We start from the raw sequence: 16926 nt of genomic DNA on the forward strand, positions 1-16926 counted from the left end.
TTAGTTGTATATATTTCTCTGCTTTTTAGAACTATGTTGATTTAAGTTGATCATATTTTCAATTTGTCGAGAAAAAAAAAAGGGAAAACTCTCATTCATTCAAACTCTCATTAATCTCAACTAATTTTAACATCTGTAGTTGGATTCATGCAGTAATTAAGTTTCGTACAAATAGAAATTTGAACAAGAAAACTCTGTTCTATTTTATAACAAAATGTTATTTATTTGAAAACAATATTCTGAATTTGATTAATAGACATCTCCCTTTCAAAGAATTAGGGTGATAATAAGTATATGAATACTAACATAATTAGGGAGATGGTTAATTTGTTTGGCCTAAAAGGTCAGCACTATTATAAATTACCATTATGCTTTTGCCCATGAAAACAATTAACAATAATAAATGTATTGACCTTTAAAAATATGCATTGAAAGATTCATCCTTTTAGCCAACAGACAAATGGGAAAAGAATGGATAGGGAAAGAAAAGAAATAGTATAGAATATCCCACAGTATTTTCTTTTTTTGCTTTGCTTTGCATCAAATTCCTTTCCATACAATATGGTTTCACTTTTTATAAAAGTTAGAAAGAAGAAGCTAACAAATTACACGCTTTAATTATTGGTATATATCTACGTCTTAATAGCTAAAAAAATTAATTTTATTTCAATTTCTCTATCCTCCATTCTATAAGTTATTCTTTCAATTATCATTTTTAATCTCATAGTCCATACAATTTTAATCTTTCTTACTTTTAGTAAATCTTAAATGAAATGAAATGGATGAGAGAAAAATAAAGTTAGTATGGAAGGTAAGTTTTATAGAACGAATATTGGGCAAAGAGGTAAAGTTGTTGTTCACCTCTCATTTATATCCTTTTTGGAAATTTGTTTTTGTATGATCGATTAGAATATTCATTTGCATGCAGATGGCCCCTCCTCTTAGCTTCTTTTGCTTCTTTTGCTTCTTTTGCTTCTTTTGCTTCTTTATTCCAATTTATAAATGTTGTTCTTCTCTTTAATTTGATGATGCACACACACACTAGAGAGTTCAATGCAGCTTTTCTTTTTCCTTTTTCTCTTCTTAAAGTACTTTAGAATCCGAACAATACTTTTGAACATCCCCTACCATGCATGCAACAAATTAAACCAACTTTTTATGTAGATTTAATAATCTAGCTATAATTAATAAATTATAGTTACGTTAAACTCTCTTACCCACTGTAAGATAAATTGTGTCCATATATATAATTAGTATAAGCAACTCGATCCTTCACAAGTTCTTCACGATTGTAGTTGGATAGTATGTTTCAGTTTTATCCTTGTAGTACAACTTATTTCTATAATGAACAATTTGCTTATGGTTCAAGCATAAATAAAGTTCCTCTTGGATTAGTGAGAGGGTGAGACCTCTTGTTCAAAGACTCGAAATACTCAACATAAGAAAACTACTCACTTACTCTTATAAGAAGGAAGTGAATTATATCTTGTGAATTTATGTTTTCACCTCTCTATTTAGTGAAGTACCCAAAATGACATGCTTACTATGTTGGCAACTCAACTTAGGTCACTCCTACCCTTGCAAATCAATGATAGTTGATTGAATTATAATAGTTCTACAAAAATTCTAGTGATAGGTATCAATGATAAACTTGAAAGACTCGAAAATTTCATTCCTTCAATAGTTTTTTTTTTAACATTTTCTATAATTAAAGGTAAATTTTGCTAAATTTGTAATTAGCGCTAAAAAAACAAATCTATCAAAGATAAGCTTATATTATCGATAAACTTTTGAAAATGGAAAATTTCATACTTCCATCAAATTTTTATACCCAACTATTTTTCATGACTTTAATGAGTTTTTTTTGGACATTTGAGAAAATGTAACTAATGTTATTTTCAGAATTAAATCAGTTAGAAGAAATTAAAGCAGTTTGTAGAGACCAAAAATAATATGAAACTCTTACAAAAATAGTAAAAAAAAACAAAATATGATAATAAGATTGATGGCAATACATTTTCTAAATTTATTATAAATTGTAAAAATACTAATAAATTTAAAAGTCTAATTACTAAACATATTTTAAAAGTGTAATTAATTTTCTAAATTTATTATAAATTGTAAAAATACTAATAAATTTAAAAGTCTAATTACTAAACATATTTTAAAAGTGTAATTACTAAACATATTTGCTGGAGGTGTCGAGAGCTAATTTCATTTAATTTTTTTAAAAATTAAAGGTGACAATTGAATCTTTGTTTATCCAATGCGGTATGTATTTCTGTAATGCCAATCATGGAATGAAAAAGAAAATGCAACTATAAATAAATATAAGGGAAAAAGGGGGAAACGAAAAAATTGATCTGTGATTTCGATTCCTAAAGCTTTCTCCTGATAATATTGGATGGATGTTGAAAATACAATTACACAGAACAAGTACCTTAAATTAGAGACCTAATGTTCTAATGGACTATTCAACAATTTCTTTTTCCCAAAAAAAAAAAAAAAAGAGTCCCCCAACATTTTGTTACACCTGCTTATTGCGTACGAATGCAATATATATTGAATGCATGCATTACAAGGTTGATATTTTCTTTAGAACCAAAGAGATAACAATATTATAGCTAAAACACCTTCATTTACTTTTTACGACCTTTCAAGTCCCCAGAAATCCTACTAATTTACACTAATCGTGGAAGGGCGATTTCTGCAGGCTGGAGTAGTATTCTTCCTTCAACCTGTTATTCTTTCACCATGCATTTACACCTGCGCTGATGCTCCGTAAGTTCCTGTTGGGTGTTTCGGGACAATTCAGTTCGTATAAATTTCATTAACTTCAGTAGTAACTTGAAGCAAAGTGATATTTCTCCGTTACAGATTAGGTTTCCAAACTGATATCATTTGAGGTAATAATTGAAGAAACGATTTTTGAGGCTCCAACAGTTTTCACATAAACTTGTAGTCATAGATGAATCTAAAGACAGCGTCTAGCTAATTCAGTTGAATACCTGGATTTGCTTTTGAAGGAATTTGACATACTCTACTGCTTCTTCTAACATATCTGCAGTGTTTGTTTGCTGCAAGAAGATTGAAAATGATAAATCGATAAATTTATTTATGCTTCAGCTAACAAATATAGATGACATCATATAGTTTCACAATTTCCATAAATCAGATCTTAGTTTCAAGTTTAAAGTTAATGGAAATGAATCTTTTGTCCATATGAAATGAAAACAATGCTTACATAGTCTCACAAGCGTTAGAAACAGTAAAGAGAGTTTTTGAATATATAAGAGGATAATATGTCTAGTAGGAAAACCACGTGGGTTCAAGCCTGAAATAAACAACCATTGCAGAAATAAGAAAGATATGTCATCCTTCCTACCCATAATAATTTTAAAATGGTAATTTTGCATCATCGGTCCTGAAGTTTGAGCCTCGGTTTAAAATGATGTTTCGCAAACGGAATTAAAATGTGTTCGGTTAAGTTAGTGACTTGCTTTTCCAACTTGCCAACTTCCCTCTCTCCCTTTTCGTTCTCCACTCTCTCCCCTTCTAGTCATTAGCGCCGCTCTTCTCTGACCACAATTACCTACTATGCCTCCTAGTTATCACCATCATCATCTGAAGACATATGCCTTCATCATTGTCTCTTATCCACCACATTTTTGCTTGTTCTGAGCAGATGACCTTCACGCTCGTTTGCCAGTAGATCTAGAAAGAAAGTCCCTCCATCCAAAAATCCTAATAGCACTAAACCCAAACCAAGTTATCAGTTCCAACTCATTTCTCTGTTTACATGCTAAAAGTAAACCCATGTATGTTCACAAGAATTATTATTATCAATTATTATTTTGGGTTATTTGTTTGTAGAGAGATAGAATCAGGGTGGGTATAAAAAGATTATGTGAATTTACTTAGACACCTTTCGAATAGCGCACATGGATTTCTCTCAGGAATAGACTTTGAGAATTCTTTCCTAACTCTCTTTCAGTCAACTCAACCCTTTGTTTTTGCTCTAAAGTTGGTGGCAGATTCCAGTTTTCTCTTAGTTGAATTGAAGCTTCAGTCTGCTTCTAATTTCGTCTCTGCCATTCCACCTTGCTTACCTAATTTTTAGCTCAACTGGAAAAGAAAACATGTTGAAGTGTGGACGCTCCCAAGCTCTGCACCATTAGATTAATCAATGCATTTTTCCGTTAGTCAACTAATGGTCAAATCCTAGGCACTGTTTAGAATTTATTTCGAAACTTTAAGGACTAAGGTTTTCCTTTGAAACCTCATGGAGGAGACCCAAAAGTTTGTCTTTCCATAAAAATATTCAGAAGTTCTCATCACAAAATCAACCATCAAAGATAAGTCACCAAAATGCATTGAAGTTCTTCCAGGATTCCAACAAACAAATGCATATGTGTATACAATCCTAACCTCACCCTCACACGTTCAATCTTAAGTTGCTCCCCCATTGGTGGGCCGATTGGCATAATGCATGTAGCTGAGGTCTAGATCGTTTGGTTAGTATTAAGAAGCTGAAGAATCTTAAAAGGCACATCTTCATTCACTGCCCCTGTCCTTCCCTTCCCTTCCCTTCCCTTCCCTTCTCTGCAAAAATATGGACTGAAGTCTTTAGTGCCTTTGGTTGGAATGTCGTCCCACCATTTAGAACTTACAAATTGACTTGAATTGCTATAAATAGAATACATATTCAAATCTACAAAGAGTATTCTTTGGCTACGTATCATCAGAGCAGTTTTATGGAAGATATGGAACAAAAGGAATCTTAGGATTTTCCAAGAGACAGAAACTTATCCCCAAGAAAACTTTGAAACAACTGTCTCTATAGCTCTTTACTGGTGTAAGAATATACTTCCTTTCAACAATGACAGCTTAAATTCTTCCCTTTTCAATTGGGAAGGGTTTTGTAAACTCTCCGTTTTTGGATAGTATCTCGATTTTGTTTATTTCATTATTTAGTAAAATTGTTCACTATCCAAAAAATAGATGAATGTTTATTTCCTACATATTAATAAACCGGCATTCCCAACATCTGATACATGAGAAGATAAAAAAATTCAATATATTAGCACACGTGCCACATCCATTTAAGACCAACTCCAGTGAAGTTTGGTAAACTTCATCAGTCCAAAAAATTTGTAAGATGGCTTTGTTGCTCGGAAGATGTAAAATGCATTTTGTAATTATATAGTCTACTGTCCCTCATAGCACACTGTAGGTATGTAGGTGGTTTTCGTAATTACTCACTGATAGTCTTTTTTGTTTTTTGGGTAATCTACTTCATCAACCAATGAGAAATGGTTAGGGAAAAAATATTATCTGAAATTAGTAAGGATGGTCCACGTCCAACCACACAATCTTGTCCCCATTACTCAACTAATTGTAACATGTTAGACTTCATTAATCATAAAGTAAAGTTCCAGCCTAAACTAGAAGCCAAAAATAAAAATGGAATTCAAGGAAGGAACTGCAAGAAGAACCACATGGCAGAAAAGAATTTTCAATACGTATCATAAAAGATAGATCCAAATTCATTCATAACGATCAACCATGACATAGTTTACCTTATCCATGTTGGGGACAACTTCCTGAAGCTTCCTTATTCTGTCACTAATTCTAGTCCTACGAACCTACCATCAGGAAAAAAAAAAAGTAAATAATATTTTTTTGCTGTGTGTTGTTATAGTGATTAGACAAACGTGATGATTTAGCATAGCTTGGCAACAAATAACAGAAAGGGGTAGAAAGTAAGAATGAAACAGACGCAACAAGAGAGCACAGATGATGAATGGTGAATAGAGCAAAAAAAAAAAAAAAAAAAAAAAAATCCATCTCAAAAGTCAGCAAACGTTATGCAGAGTGAGATTGGTTATTGAAAAGTGGTCAACGAAAAGAGTGAAGGAAGATAGATATAAGCTTTTAAAAAGAACTAACCCTCTCAGCAATGCTCCGAGGATGCGTCGCACAGCCACGCTTGGCTCTTACCCGGCAGGGCACAGAGTCCTCCAATAACTTCTCCATTTCCATGTCTATCAAACTGGAAACTCCACTTCCTTCCCTTTTCTGCCCAAAATTTACAGATAAATAATTTGAAGGGAAAAGAAATCATGAGTGGGCATCGTGAAACAGAAGGCAGCAAATAAAACGATTACCAGTTGAGGTGAAAATTTGGGGAAGAAGTTTTGGGCGTCGACATCTGTAGATGGCTTGGAGGTGGGAGAGATGTCGAGAGTAGGGGAGGAATTGAGAGGATAGGAGGTGTAAAATCCTTCAGCAATTCCAGAGGGAGCAAGAAACTCAGGTGGGGAGCTATTCTGCCTGTGGAAGGCGGGAGAGGGATTGGGGTCGAACAAGGGGTGATCCGCGGGAGCTGAATCGAGGTCGGAGGAGTTGGCGGCGAGAAGCTGAGTCAAGCAGGGATTGGGCTTGAGAGGGTCCTCCTCGTCGTCCTCCAAAAGAGCTTCCAACCAGGCAGCAGGAGCAGAGCGGAAGCGAGCAAGGCCGGCGCCGCCAGCGGAGGTACGACTACTAGCAGTAGCAGTAGCAGTAGAAGCAGCACCAGTTGTGGATTGCATCTGCCGAGGGTGGTGGTACAGTCAGTCAGTCAGTCACAAAGACGACGACGAGTCGACGACGACGACAGCAGCAGCAGCAGAGAAGGAGGGGATTGAGTTGAGATTTGATTTAAGGAGAAAGGAAAGAAAAGGAAAGAAAGGAAACCCAATCCCATGATCCCCTACTACTCAGGTGTACGGTATCCCTCATCTCTCTAATTTCCTAACCCACTCATCAACGATGATCCCAGTTTTTATCTGTTTGGATGACGTGTTCACGGGAACTCCGCCTCAACACAACAAACAAACTAATATCATCAAATTAAATAATCCATTGAAAAGGTAACCCAACTCCCCCCTCCCCCTCCCCCTCCCCTCCCCCTCCTCTTTCATTACTTGTCTGGATCTCATCAAACTGCCTTGATTCAATCAACGCTTCTCCAACGCGATTCATAGCGCGTCCCCTTCCTCTTCTTTTTACTTCACCGCCGCTTCAATATTTACCTTCAATCAAGCGGGTGGGGGTCTCACCATATGCTAATCACTCCTGTCATCTTCAACGCTTGAATCTTCATGATCCAAAGCTTCCTTTACATTTACCCCCTACCTAATATTATGCTCTCCAACTTATGTATCAAACAGTTTAAAGCTAAGAAGAGCTATTAGTGACCCCGATACAACTTCACTAATATCTATATATCAAGTCTTTTTGTCATAGAAGTCTATTATTGATAATAGTTATTGATAGTCTTCATCTTTTTAGTCTTTAGCTTAATTTTGTGCTACATATACAATTATTTTATCATTGTGTTATATGTTCAATTATTTTTTGCTTAAATGTCATTTATGTATCCTCTTTGATTGGACAACATATAAGAGGAGAAAAAGAATTCAAATTTCAATAAATGATATTCACTTGTAGTAACATCACATAAAAGATATCAATGATAGAAAATAATAACACATTTCTTAATTCCAAGCAGTCGCTGCTAGCAACTATTAGTGATAGCACCCAAATAAAACAACTAATAACACATTTCTTTAATCAAACTATCATTGATAAAAGTTATCGTTAATAGCCATTATCTATGATATCAACTAACAATACATTTCTTAAAGTAAAAATTATCACTAATAGCATCTATTAGTGATAACAACTATTAATTGCTATTGATATTCTAAGTTCTATCAATGATAGTTTTAAATTTGAAAATCTAGAAAAAAAACAACTGTAATGGTGGTAAATAAAAAGTTACCATTGATAGTAGCTATTAATGATAACAACTCATAGCAGTTATCAATGATATTAACTAATTGTAGCTATCAATAATATCTTTCAATGTGAGAAAATAGAAAAGAAGTTTAGAAGTGACTCTTAAAGATAGCAACCATCAATTATATAGCTTTTAATTTGAGAAATTCAAGAAAAATAGTCCAAAATTATGGTTGCACGGGGGTATTTTAGTATTTTACTAATTTATGTTATATATGCAATTATTTTATCCTTGTGTTATATATCTTATTTTTTTTGTCATTTATGCAACTAACCCAAACACTATTATTTATCTAATGAACAAATACTTTTCATGGTCTAATCATAAACTAAGTCCCTTTCTAGTCGATGCGAAGGTAGACTCCATTGTTCAAATCCTAAAGTCACCATTTGAAAACTACTCATCTACCTACCTATGTACGAGAATGAATGAATTCTATCTTGTGAAATTACATTTCTAGCTCTTTGTTCAACCGAGTTCTCAAAATGATAAACATATTGAATTAGTGACTCATATCACTCATGCAAATAAAAGGATGAGCCCTTATAGACATGAGTTCATAACTCCTTCAAGTTAATATCTAGTAATATATGATCATTATTTGAAATAATATTGACGTAATTATAAAGAGATTATTATTTTGTGATTCAATCTTATACAAACTCATTGGATATGATACTCACTCATATGTCGAGTCACAGAGTCGTATCCCATAGTCGAGTCACAGAGTCGTATCCCATAATGTTATTAGGATAAACACCCAACTTTATCCATCACTACAAACTCTTCAAATTATTATTTGAAGATAATCCATTCTATGACACCTGCATGTTGTTCAAGTTTCATGTAAACAACCTTCAATTTTGTTTATTAGTTTCATGTAAACAACCTTCGATTTTGTTTATTAGTTTCATGTAAACAACCTTCAATTTTGTTTATTAGATTGAGTGAGTTGTTATGTAATATTAAGACACAAAGCACAATAACAATTATTTTATTAATAATCATAAGTTTGTTTATTTATTTACAAAACAACTAAGCTTAGGCACTAAAATCGAACGCATCATGGTGAGGTGGACTTCAAGTCAAATAGGTGAAAGTTGAGGTTTTCAAGCATGGGTAACTCAAGTGCAACATAGTTACACACGAAAAACATGGACAAAACCTTAATAATAGAGATCTCGAATCACATGAACCTCATTCACGTAATCACAATTCCTAATCAAAAGATTTTTTAATCGTATTGAACCCAAAGTGGAGTTTTTAAATTACCAATTGTCTAAAAATAATTTAAGTTAGTGACTAAATATAAATTTAGTTCTATATCATCTAACAATCAGTCTCAAAAGCTGTGCAGATACTATTAAACATGGTTAGTGGTCTCAATGAGACCCACTCAATGCATCATAGCAAAGTGATTCTCCAACAAGTAAAACATCCAGAACAATAGCATCTATACCCACTTTATCATCCCTCAAAATTTGATTTACACGTTCCTAGGGGAGGAACAAGTCAACATGAAAATTAAAGCCCACAAAACAGGATCATAATCGATATTACCGTGACCATAAGAAATCAGAAGATTGTGTTTATGCCAAAGAGCAGTAAAGATTATGGTATGCAAGGAGTTTGAGGAAGGACAAAAAAGAAAAAAAGTGATCAATTTTTTGCTTCTCCTAAATGCTAGATTTGTTGGTGATGGAGAGGTAAAGAGATCAGATGAAATAAAAATGTAATGAATGAGGAAAGGCAGTGCAATACAGTTGAGAAGAAAGGGCGCGTGGAAAGGTTGAGAATTGATTGCTTTTTGGTTAAGATTGAGTGTACTTTCTTGTCTTTCCAATAAAATTAGAAATGTTTGTGTGTTTGTTTGAGGTAAAATTAAGGAGGAGGGCAAAGAAGGAAAGCATAGCATATCAAACATTCATTGCCACCACAAAGCTTTTGCCTTTTTATTTGGGTCTCCACTTTCATTCCCTTTTGGTGCTTCCTATCCATAAATATTATTCTTTTTCATTCTCTCTTTTCCTTCCTCTTTTTTCAAATATCTAACTTCACATTCAAAATTGTCCCATCTCATTACTTTGATTTGGTGTTTGTTAAAGTCCAAGAAATCATGTTGAGATTAGAGGCTCTAACCACAAGAAAAATAGCCCTTCAGTCCTTTACAAAATGGTACTTCATTGTGCATGCTTGTAATGGAGTAAAACTACTACTTCGTTCTTGGGGTCAATCAAACCTCGTGACTGGAAACATTTAATTTAATTTAAAAAATTAAACTCATAAATATGAATTCTAACTCTAACATGTAAAAAAACATCACAAAAATAGGCATTGGGTTGGGTTATAACATCCATGTATAACAGTTTCAGGAATATGAAATGCTCTTTGCTTGAAGAAAATTAAAATGTATAAATAAGAAAGGATGATGTGTACTTTCTTTTAAGCCAAGGTAAACCGAAAAAAGTACTTGAAAGGATAAGTTTAGGGTTATTTTTGTGTTCATGTGATCATTAATTTTTGAGTTAAAAAATATAGGAGCCACGTTTTGATGGAGATGAGGATTAAACCGTTGATCTTTCTACATTGTATTTATATACATAGGAGTTAGCAAAATACATATATGCAAGTAATCCTACCTTACCAATGCCAGCAAGAAGCCAATAGAAGTAATCAAGATGCGCCGTGTTTATGTTGTTAGCAAACCACCCACCTCTTCCATCGTCTCCCCCAGTTGCATCTTCTATGACGGATACAAGAATACCGCTAAGTAAATTCCCGACGCCAAAGATGCTCAGATATAGTGCAAGTCCCACACTCTTTACCTCGCTCGAAACTTGGTCATAGAAGAACTCCTGCAAACCTACCATTGTGAAAACGCTCGAAACTCCCAGGAGGAGGAGCTGAGGAGTTAGCCACCAGATGGTGATAGGAATTGTAGAGTTTGGGTTTTGAGTTAACCCATGTGCTCGAGCGACTGCTAGCCTTTTCACTTCAACAAGAGCGGCCACCACCATTGAAAGAGTGGATATGAACATCCCAACTCCAATTCTTTGGAGCATTGAGATTCCAGAGGGTTTGAGGGTGAATATTCTCGCTATTGGAACCAGAAGTCGGTCATAGATCGGAACAAAGAACACAACAGCAATGCAGCCAAAGCATTGGATTGTAGCAGCGGGTATTTTGAAGCTTGGTGTGATTGATCTGTCCATGGTGGCACCTTGCTTGACGAAGAAGGTTGAACATTGTGATAAAACGATGGCATAACTCAAACTTGCTATCCAAATGGGGATGAGCCTTAGGATGCCCTTTGCTTCCTCAACCTCGACTATGTTACACGTATTCCCATCTTCATCGGAGTCCATTGGAGCAACCAAAGCCTTGTTAAGGAACCTATCAGCTTAAAGCTGGGTGAGTTGCGGGTAGAGCTACACTTCCATATTGAAAATTCACATGTCCAATAGGTAAATCCAGATCTTATTCGAACATTCATAATAAGCAAAATATAAAGGTCACTCGTACGAGTAAAATATAAATAATCAATATAGAAATATATATAATATATATATATATATATATTACGTTGCTGCTTCCTAGCATTATACATAAGAGACATGGAATAGACAAATATAGAATTGCTGCTTCCTAGACCATGTTAGTGCTTTATCTCAACTCTCTGTTTTGGGAATTGAAATAAAATTATAAAAATAGATTAAGAAACATTTTAACTGTAAACAAAAAAAAAAGATTTATGAAATAAAAGTGGGGAAACAGTGCTTAATCAACAGCAATAGATGAAACACAAATCTCAGTTAATTAGCTTACCTCAATTGTCCAGATCTTTGATAAAGCATTGCGTCTTGACCTTCCTCTAAAATATCAATCTCCGAAGATTTTGTTCTCCAGTTTCGAGCCGCATTGAAAAAAACCCGACCAATTCTCATGAATGGTTTCTCTTCATCGTTAGCTATCTTACCGAACCGATAAGTGTGAGTTCCAAGTAAGAAGACGAGGAGGGCAACTAAGGAGGAGATGCAGGGAATGCCGAAGCCCAGACCCCAACCGAGATTATCTTGAATATAGCTTAAAATGATGAGAGCAATGAAGGATCCAAGAGTAGTGGAAAAGTACCACCAGTTGAAGAAGGAGCATTTGGCTATGCATTCTTGAGGATCTTCTCCATCAAATTGATCACAACCAAATGCCTGAAGACAAGGCTTGTGACCACCTTGTGCAAATGCAACCAAGTACAAAGAAGTGAAGAAGAACAAGACATGGAGAACAGGCCGAGATGAAGCTCCCGAGGCAGCAGAGCCAGAACCCTGGAAACTGCTTGGTGAAGCAAGTATAGCTGAGAGTGTGAGCAGGCCAAGTCCCTGCATATCAAATCACTCATTATTTAGTGCTTCAACTTACATTAATTATAACGTCCCTAAGTTAGTGAATTAAAATTTGTATTGTGAAAGTATCATTAACTAAGTGAAGGTCACATTTATTTATAAATTATAAAGCTAAATCGCTATAAGATAAAAATTAACTATAAAAATCGCTATAAGATAAAAATTAACTAAAGGCTTCAAAGTATGCTAAAATAAGAAGAAAAAAATGTCCTAAATTTTTGTCTTTGACGTTCAAAAGTTTCAAAGTCACTACTAAACTTTGTTAAAAAATATCGTTACATCTAGTTTCATACACTTGATAAATTATGAGAATTGGGAGAAATGTAAATATGTAAACTAAATCATACAAGTGTTTAAAAGAATGAAGAAAAGAAAAGGAACCAGGATGTAAAGAGCGGAGGCGAGGATAATTGTAAGGTAGCGTCCGAGGAAGGAATCGGCGAAAGAGGCGGCAAGCAGTGGGAGCAAAGAAGCGGTTCCAACCCACAGATTTACATTCTGGGCCGCGTCGGCCATGGACTGTCCCATCTCCACCGTCAAGTAGCTTACCAGATTGGTGCTTATCCCGAAGAATGCGAACCGCTCCGCAATTTCAACCCCAATTATCACCCCCGCCGCTCTCCACCCTCCCGACTGTGATCGTCGGTTGTCCGGGGCAGCGTCGTTTAAGATCAGCGAATCATCCATATACGGGAATTGGGAATCGAAATTTGAAATGAAACTCATCCATCCCCGTCGTAATTTATTAGAAGCAGAGACGGACAGTTGGGTGAAGCCCTCGTGTCCACCATACTCTTCCTTCATTTCCTATTCTTCCTATACATGTCTCACTGCATGCTTGTTTCGGAAATTCCAACGTTGATTTCTAAATATCCTTCTTCCTATCCTACACCTACACCTGCACCTGCACCTACACCTGCACCTACACCTACACCTACTAGTTATTATCTTGTATTATCCCCTTCTGCATTCTGCATGCTTTCCCTTGATTCTCTTCTTAACCATAGCACTACTTTAAATTTAATCATTATACATTCTTTTATCATTTACTCATCTGTTTTCTTCATCTTACACTAATTATTATAAAAGCTTAGAATTTCCTTAGTTTTATTGCTTAATGGGGTTCATGTATGCTCTTCTTTGACATAGATTTTAAACCACAAAGCTTCGATTGTGGGTTATTCATCTATTTGATCAGTGTTTTGTCCTTTTATCAAGGGAAAACGACTGGAAGGCTGCTATTCATAGAGAGTTTTGAAGCTTAAAACATCGACATTGATAGTAGATAGACCCAGTGAAAGATGTTGATGCAGTGCTTGGCAACAGATCGAGATCAATGGCTAACTCTTTCTTCTCTTACTTTTCTCTTTTGTAATTTGTACAACTTGTTGTTGAAAGATGCTTTGAACATGGGTGGATAACTTTGTTTTCAGTTCTGGTTACATTGAATCCATATTAATTAGGATGTGGATGTTTACTTAAAGTTGTTTGGGCTGAATTTATAATACTGTTTTTCATCATACGTATGCTTATTGGATTAGATGTTTGATCAACAATAGATCGTTGTTTGATTTTTAATCTTGCTTAAGAAAGAGTTCTAGGCTTAAACTTTACACAAATGAAAAAGAAACTCTAAACTGTCCTGTTTTTTAAAATTTAGTATATAAGTTTCACACAGTTATTTTCGAATCTATTAACTACAGAATTGGATCCAGTAGACAATTTTGAAAGTTCATCAGCTAGACACAAACATCGATTGTTAAGAATTAAACTTAAATTTAACCCGAAAAATAATTGTTAATAATGAGAGAGATTATAAGTTGAGTCAGCTGTTATAAACGTGGGATTTGGCAACAAAAAGGAAGGCAACGAAGCCAAAAACACTAAGGGCGGCCAATAAGAGGTAAAAGTAATCAAGATGTGCTTTGTTAAGATTGTTAGAAAACCAGCTGCGATGCCCATTGGCTTTAGTTGCTGTATCGATGACCGATATCAAAAGGCTGCTTAAGATGTTTCCCATACCAAGTATACTGATAAAAATGGCAGGCCCAACACTTTTCAAATCCTTTGGAACTTGATCGTAGCACAGCTCTTGAAGCCCAACCACCGTAAAAACATCAGCCAAACCATTCAACACATATTGAGGAACCAACCACCAGAACCTCATTGGAATTGTCATCTCAGGTGTATCAACCAGTCCATGATCGAGTGCGGTTTTCAAACGTTTTTTCTCAACCAGAGAAGCCACCGCCATAGAGATAGTAGATATGACCATCCCAGTTCCTATTCTTTGCAATGTCGTTATGCCAGACGGATTTCCTGTAACTTTTTTGGCAATGGGAACAAACAAAAGATCATAGACCACGATAAAGATAACGATTGTGAAAGAAATAAGTGCTTCCAGTGAAGCGGCAGGAATGATGAAACCCGACATGATTGATCTGTCCAATGTAGCTGCTTGTTTGGTGAAGAAGGTGGCATCTTGTGAGAACGCAATGGTGAACACAACAACTGTAACCCATATTATAAGAATTCTGAGAATTGCCTTTGCTTCTTCAAGCTCACTGACGCTACACGTCATTGCATTTTGGTTCGAATCAATGGGAACAATAATACAAGCTTTGTTGAGAAACCTGTCACACCAAACATGAAAACTTGCATCCTCAGTAGGCATTATATGCATTCTGTCTAAGAAAAAGACAGAACCGTCATGATTCAAGCCATCAAAGAACTTTCAGTTTCATTTTCATTGGTAAAATGGATGTATATTCTTACTTGAATTGTTGAGAAGTAGACAAATATTTGGCAGTTTGCTCGTCTTGAAAGGTGATTGTTGAGGCAGAAGCTCTCAAATTCCTAATAGAAGCCAGAAACACCCGACCAATTCTCCAAAACGGGCTCTTATCCGATTGCTTCAGGGTATTAAATCGATAAGTCTCGGTCCCAAGTAGAAAAAGAATGAAACCAGTGAGCATTGAAACACAAGGAATTCCAAATCCCACAGCCCAACTAAGATTTTCCTGCGCATATGATACAGTCGGAATGGCTGCTACGATTCCAAAGCACGCACCAAAATACCACCAGTTGAAGAAGGAGCTCTTGAATTTGGCCTCTTGGGGATTTTGGGGATCAAACTGATCGGCTCCAAAAGCCTGGACGCAGGGCCTGTGCCCACCCTGTGCTATTCCAATTAGACACAGAGATAAGAAGAATAAAATGAGGTGAAGCTTGGGAGAGGAACAGGGTGTGAATTTATTGAGGATTGCGCAGATGGAGGAGCTTGGAGTAGGAAGTAGCGTAGACAGAACCAACAACCCCAGTCCCTGTTCGAAATTCCCAAGTAAGGGAACGGGGGGATCAAAACATAATCAGAAGCCAAAGAAGACGGTTTAATTTGGAAATAAAAAAGAAAATGATGACGAGGGAGAGAGAGTAGAGACCAAGATGTATGAAATAGATGCAAAAACAATAGTACGGTATCGTCCGAAGAAGGAATCAGCAAGAAATGCTCCAAAGAGAGTGAGGAGCATGGAGGTGGCAGCCCAAACATTGACAATCTCGGCGGCCGCAACGACGGAAATGCCAAGTGGGCCTGTCAAGTAGGTTATGAGGTTGGCGCCAATTCCGTAGAAAGAAAATCTCTCAGCAACCTCCATCCCTAAAATGAGAATCAAGAATGAATTGACGAAGAGGTAGTAGGGATAATATATTAGAGAGATTTGGTTCACCTATGATGAAAGATGCGGATCTCCAAGTGGCGGAGGAGGATCTGAGGAGAGGTTGACCTTTATAATCAACGGCACCGTCAACCATGTCGGTAAGCAGCGGAGTTGCGTGGTCCATCGAGTCGATGAGGTCCATAGTTGGAAGAGCAGCAACCACCGTAACGCTGCCAATTCAGAAGGACATGGAACCTCCAAGAAGAAAGCCGTCCGACTTCGAAGTTGATTGTAAGGAAGGAGAAATAGTGGACACTAACAGTAACACTTTTTCTTTTCTTTTTCCCTTCATATTATCCACCATTTATCTTGCTTCTCTAAATTCAAATTATTAAGTTAGTTTGATGGTAATTTCGATGGGAATGTTGGCTGTTTCCTAGGTTGATAACGATGGGAAGAATATGTAATAGGACTTACAAACGAAATCAATCCAAACACGAGGTTGGAATTATAACCTATTACAAAGCCATCAGCCCAAAAGACCCAATTTAGGAGAAACCTTAGGTACGATCATGGACTTCGCCGTAATAGAAAATTTTGTTGATGAGGCATTGCCGACTAGCCTCATCCATTCCTCGCACGAATTAGTATTCCCATAGTTCTATCCAGATGTACCATGGTTTTCTCCTTAACCTCATGCATAACATGAAGTTCTGCAAGACTGCAACAGAGACTTCTAAGAGATTCTGATAAGACCCCGGGACTCGAGGTTTACTCTAGAAACTAGAAAGAATAAGAGAGGCTAAAAGAGAGTAATGGTTAGTTTTATCTTGTGGACCCATAGGAATATTGTTCGTTGGGTCAACAGACTTATAGTAGAATTCACTTTGCAAATTGTGGAGATTGAGAAGCTCTCAAAGCCTTCTCCCTTTGTTGATAAATAAATTGAGGTTGTGGCCTCATTAGATTCATTCGACAAACCATTCAAAGATGTTCTCAGCATCAACTGAAAGTTTATGGACGA

General features: G+C 35.9%; 2 protein-coding genes across 5 annotated transcripts; both read right to left on the bottom strand.

The window, feature by feature from the left end:
* Positions 1–2346: 2346 nt before the first annotated feature.
* On the bottom strand, positions 2347–6910 carry LOC101209773 (transcription factor bHLH81). Of its 4 annotated transcripts, none has more exons than XR_004217033.1 (6): positions 6168–6910; positions 5950–6078; positions 5580–5645; positions 4434–4602; positions 3009–3077; positions 2347–2789 (listed from the first exon to the last, which is right to left on the bottom strand). XR_004217033.1 is itself a non-coding variant. In XM_004141518.3 (5 exons), exons 1-5 carry the CDS (start codon positions 6588–6590, stop codon positions 2742–2744), a joined length of 735 nt encoding a protein of 244 aa, XP_004141566.1. In that variant the 5' UTR covers positions 6591–6903; the 3' UTR covers positions 2347–2741. The 4 variants fall into 4 exon arrangements, 2 of the variants coding, with proteins under 2 accessions (XP_004141566.1, XP_011656122.1); XR_004217032.1 differs by having other exon boundaries at positions 4429–4602; XM_004141518.3 differs by lacking the exon at positions 4434–4602 and having other exon boundaries at positions 6168–6903.
* A 3400-nt stretch (positions 6911–10310) lies between these two features.
* LOC105435629 lies at positions 10311–16832 on the bottom strand. The gene is made up of 7 exons (XM_011657822.2): positions 15972–16832; positions 15684–15901; positions 15019–15566; positions 14072–14876; positions 12625–13050; positions 11669–12219; positions 10311–11236 (listed from the first exon to the last, which is right to left on the bottom strand). Exons 1-7 carry the CDS (start codon positions 16102–16104, stop codon positions 10408–10410), a joined length of 3510 nt encoding a protein of 1169 aa, XP_011656124.2. The 5' UTR covers positions 16105–16832; the 3' UTR covers positions 10311–10407.
* Between the last annotated feature and the right edge of the window lie 94 nt (positions 16833–16926).

This window comes from Cucumis sativus, chromosome 5 (genome assembly GCF_000004075.3).
Source record: "Cucumis sativus cultivar 9930 chromosome 5, Cucumber_9930_V3, whole genome shotgun sequence".
Lineage (NCBI taxonomy): Eukaryota > Viridiplantae > Streptophyta > Magnoliopsida > Cucurbitales > Cucurbitaceae > Cucumis > Cucumis sativus.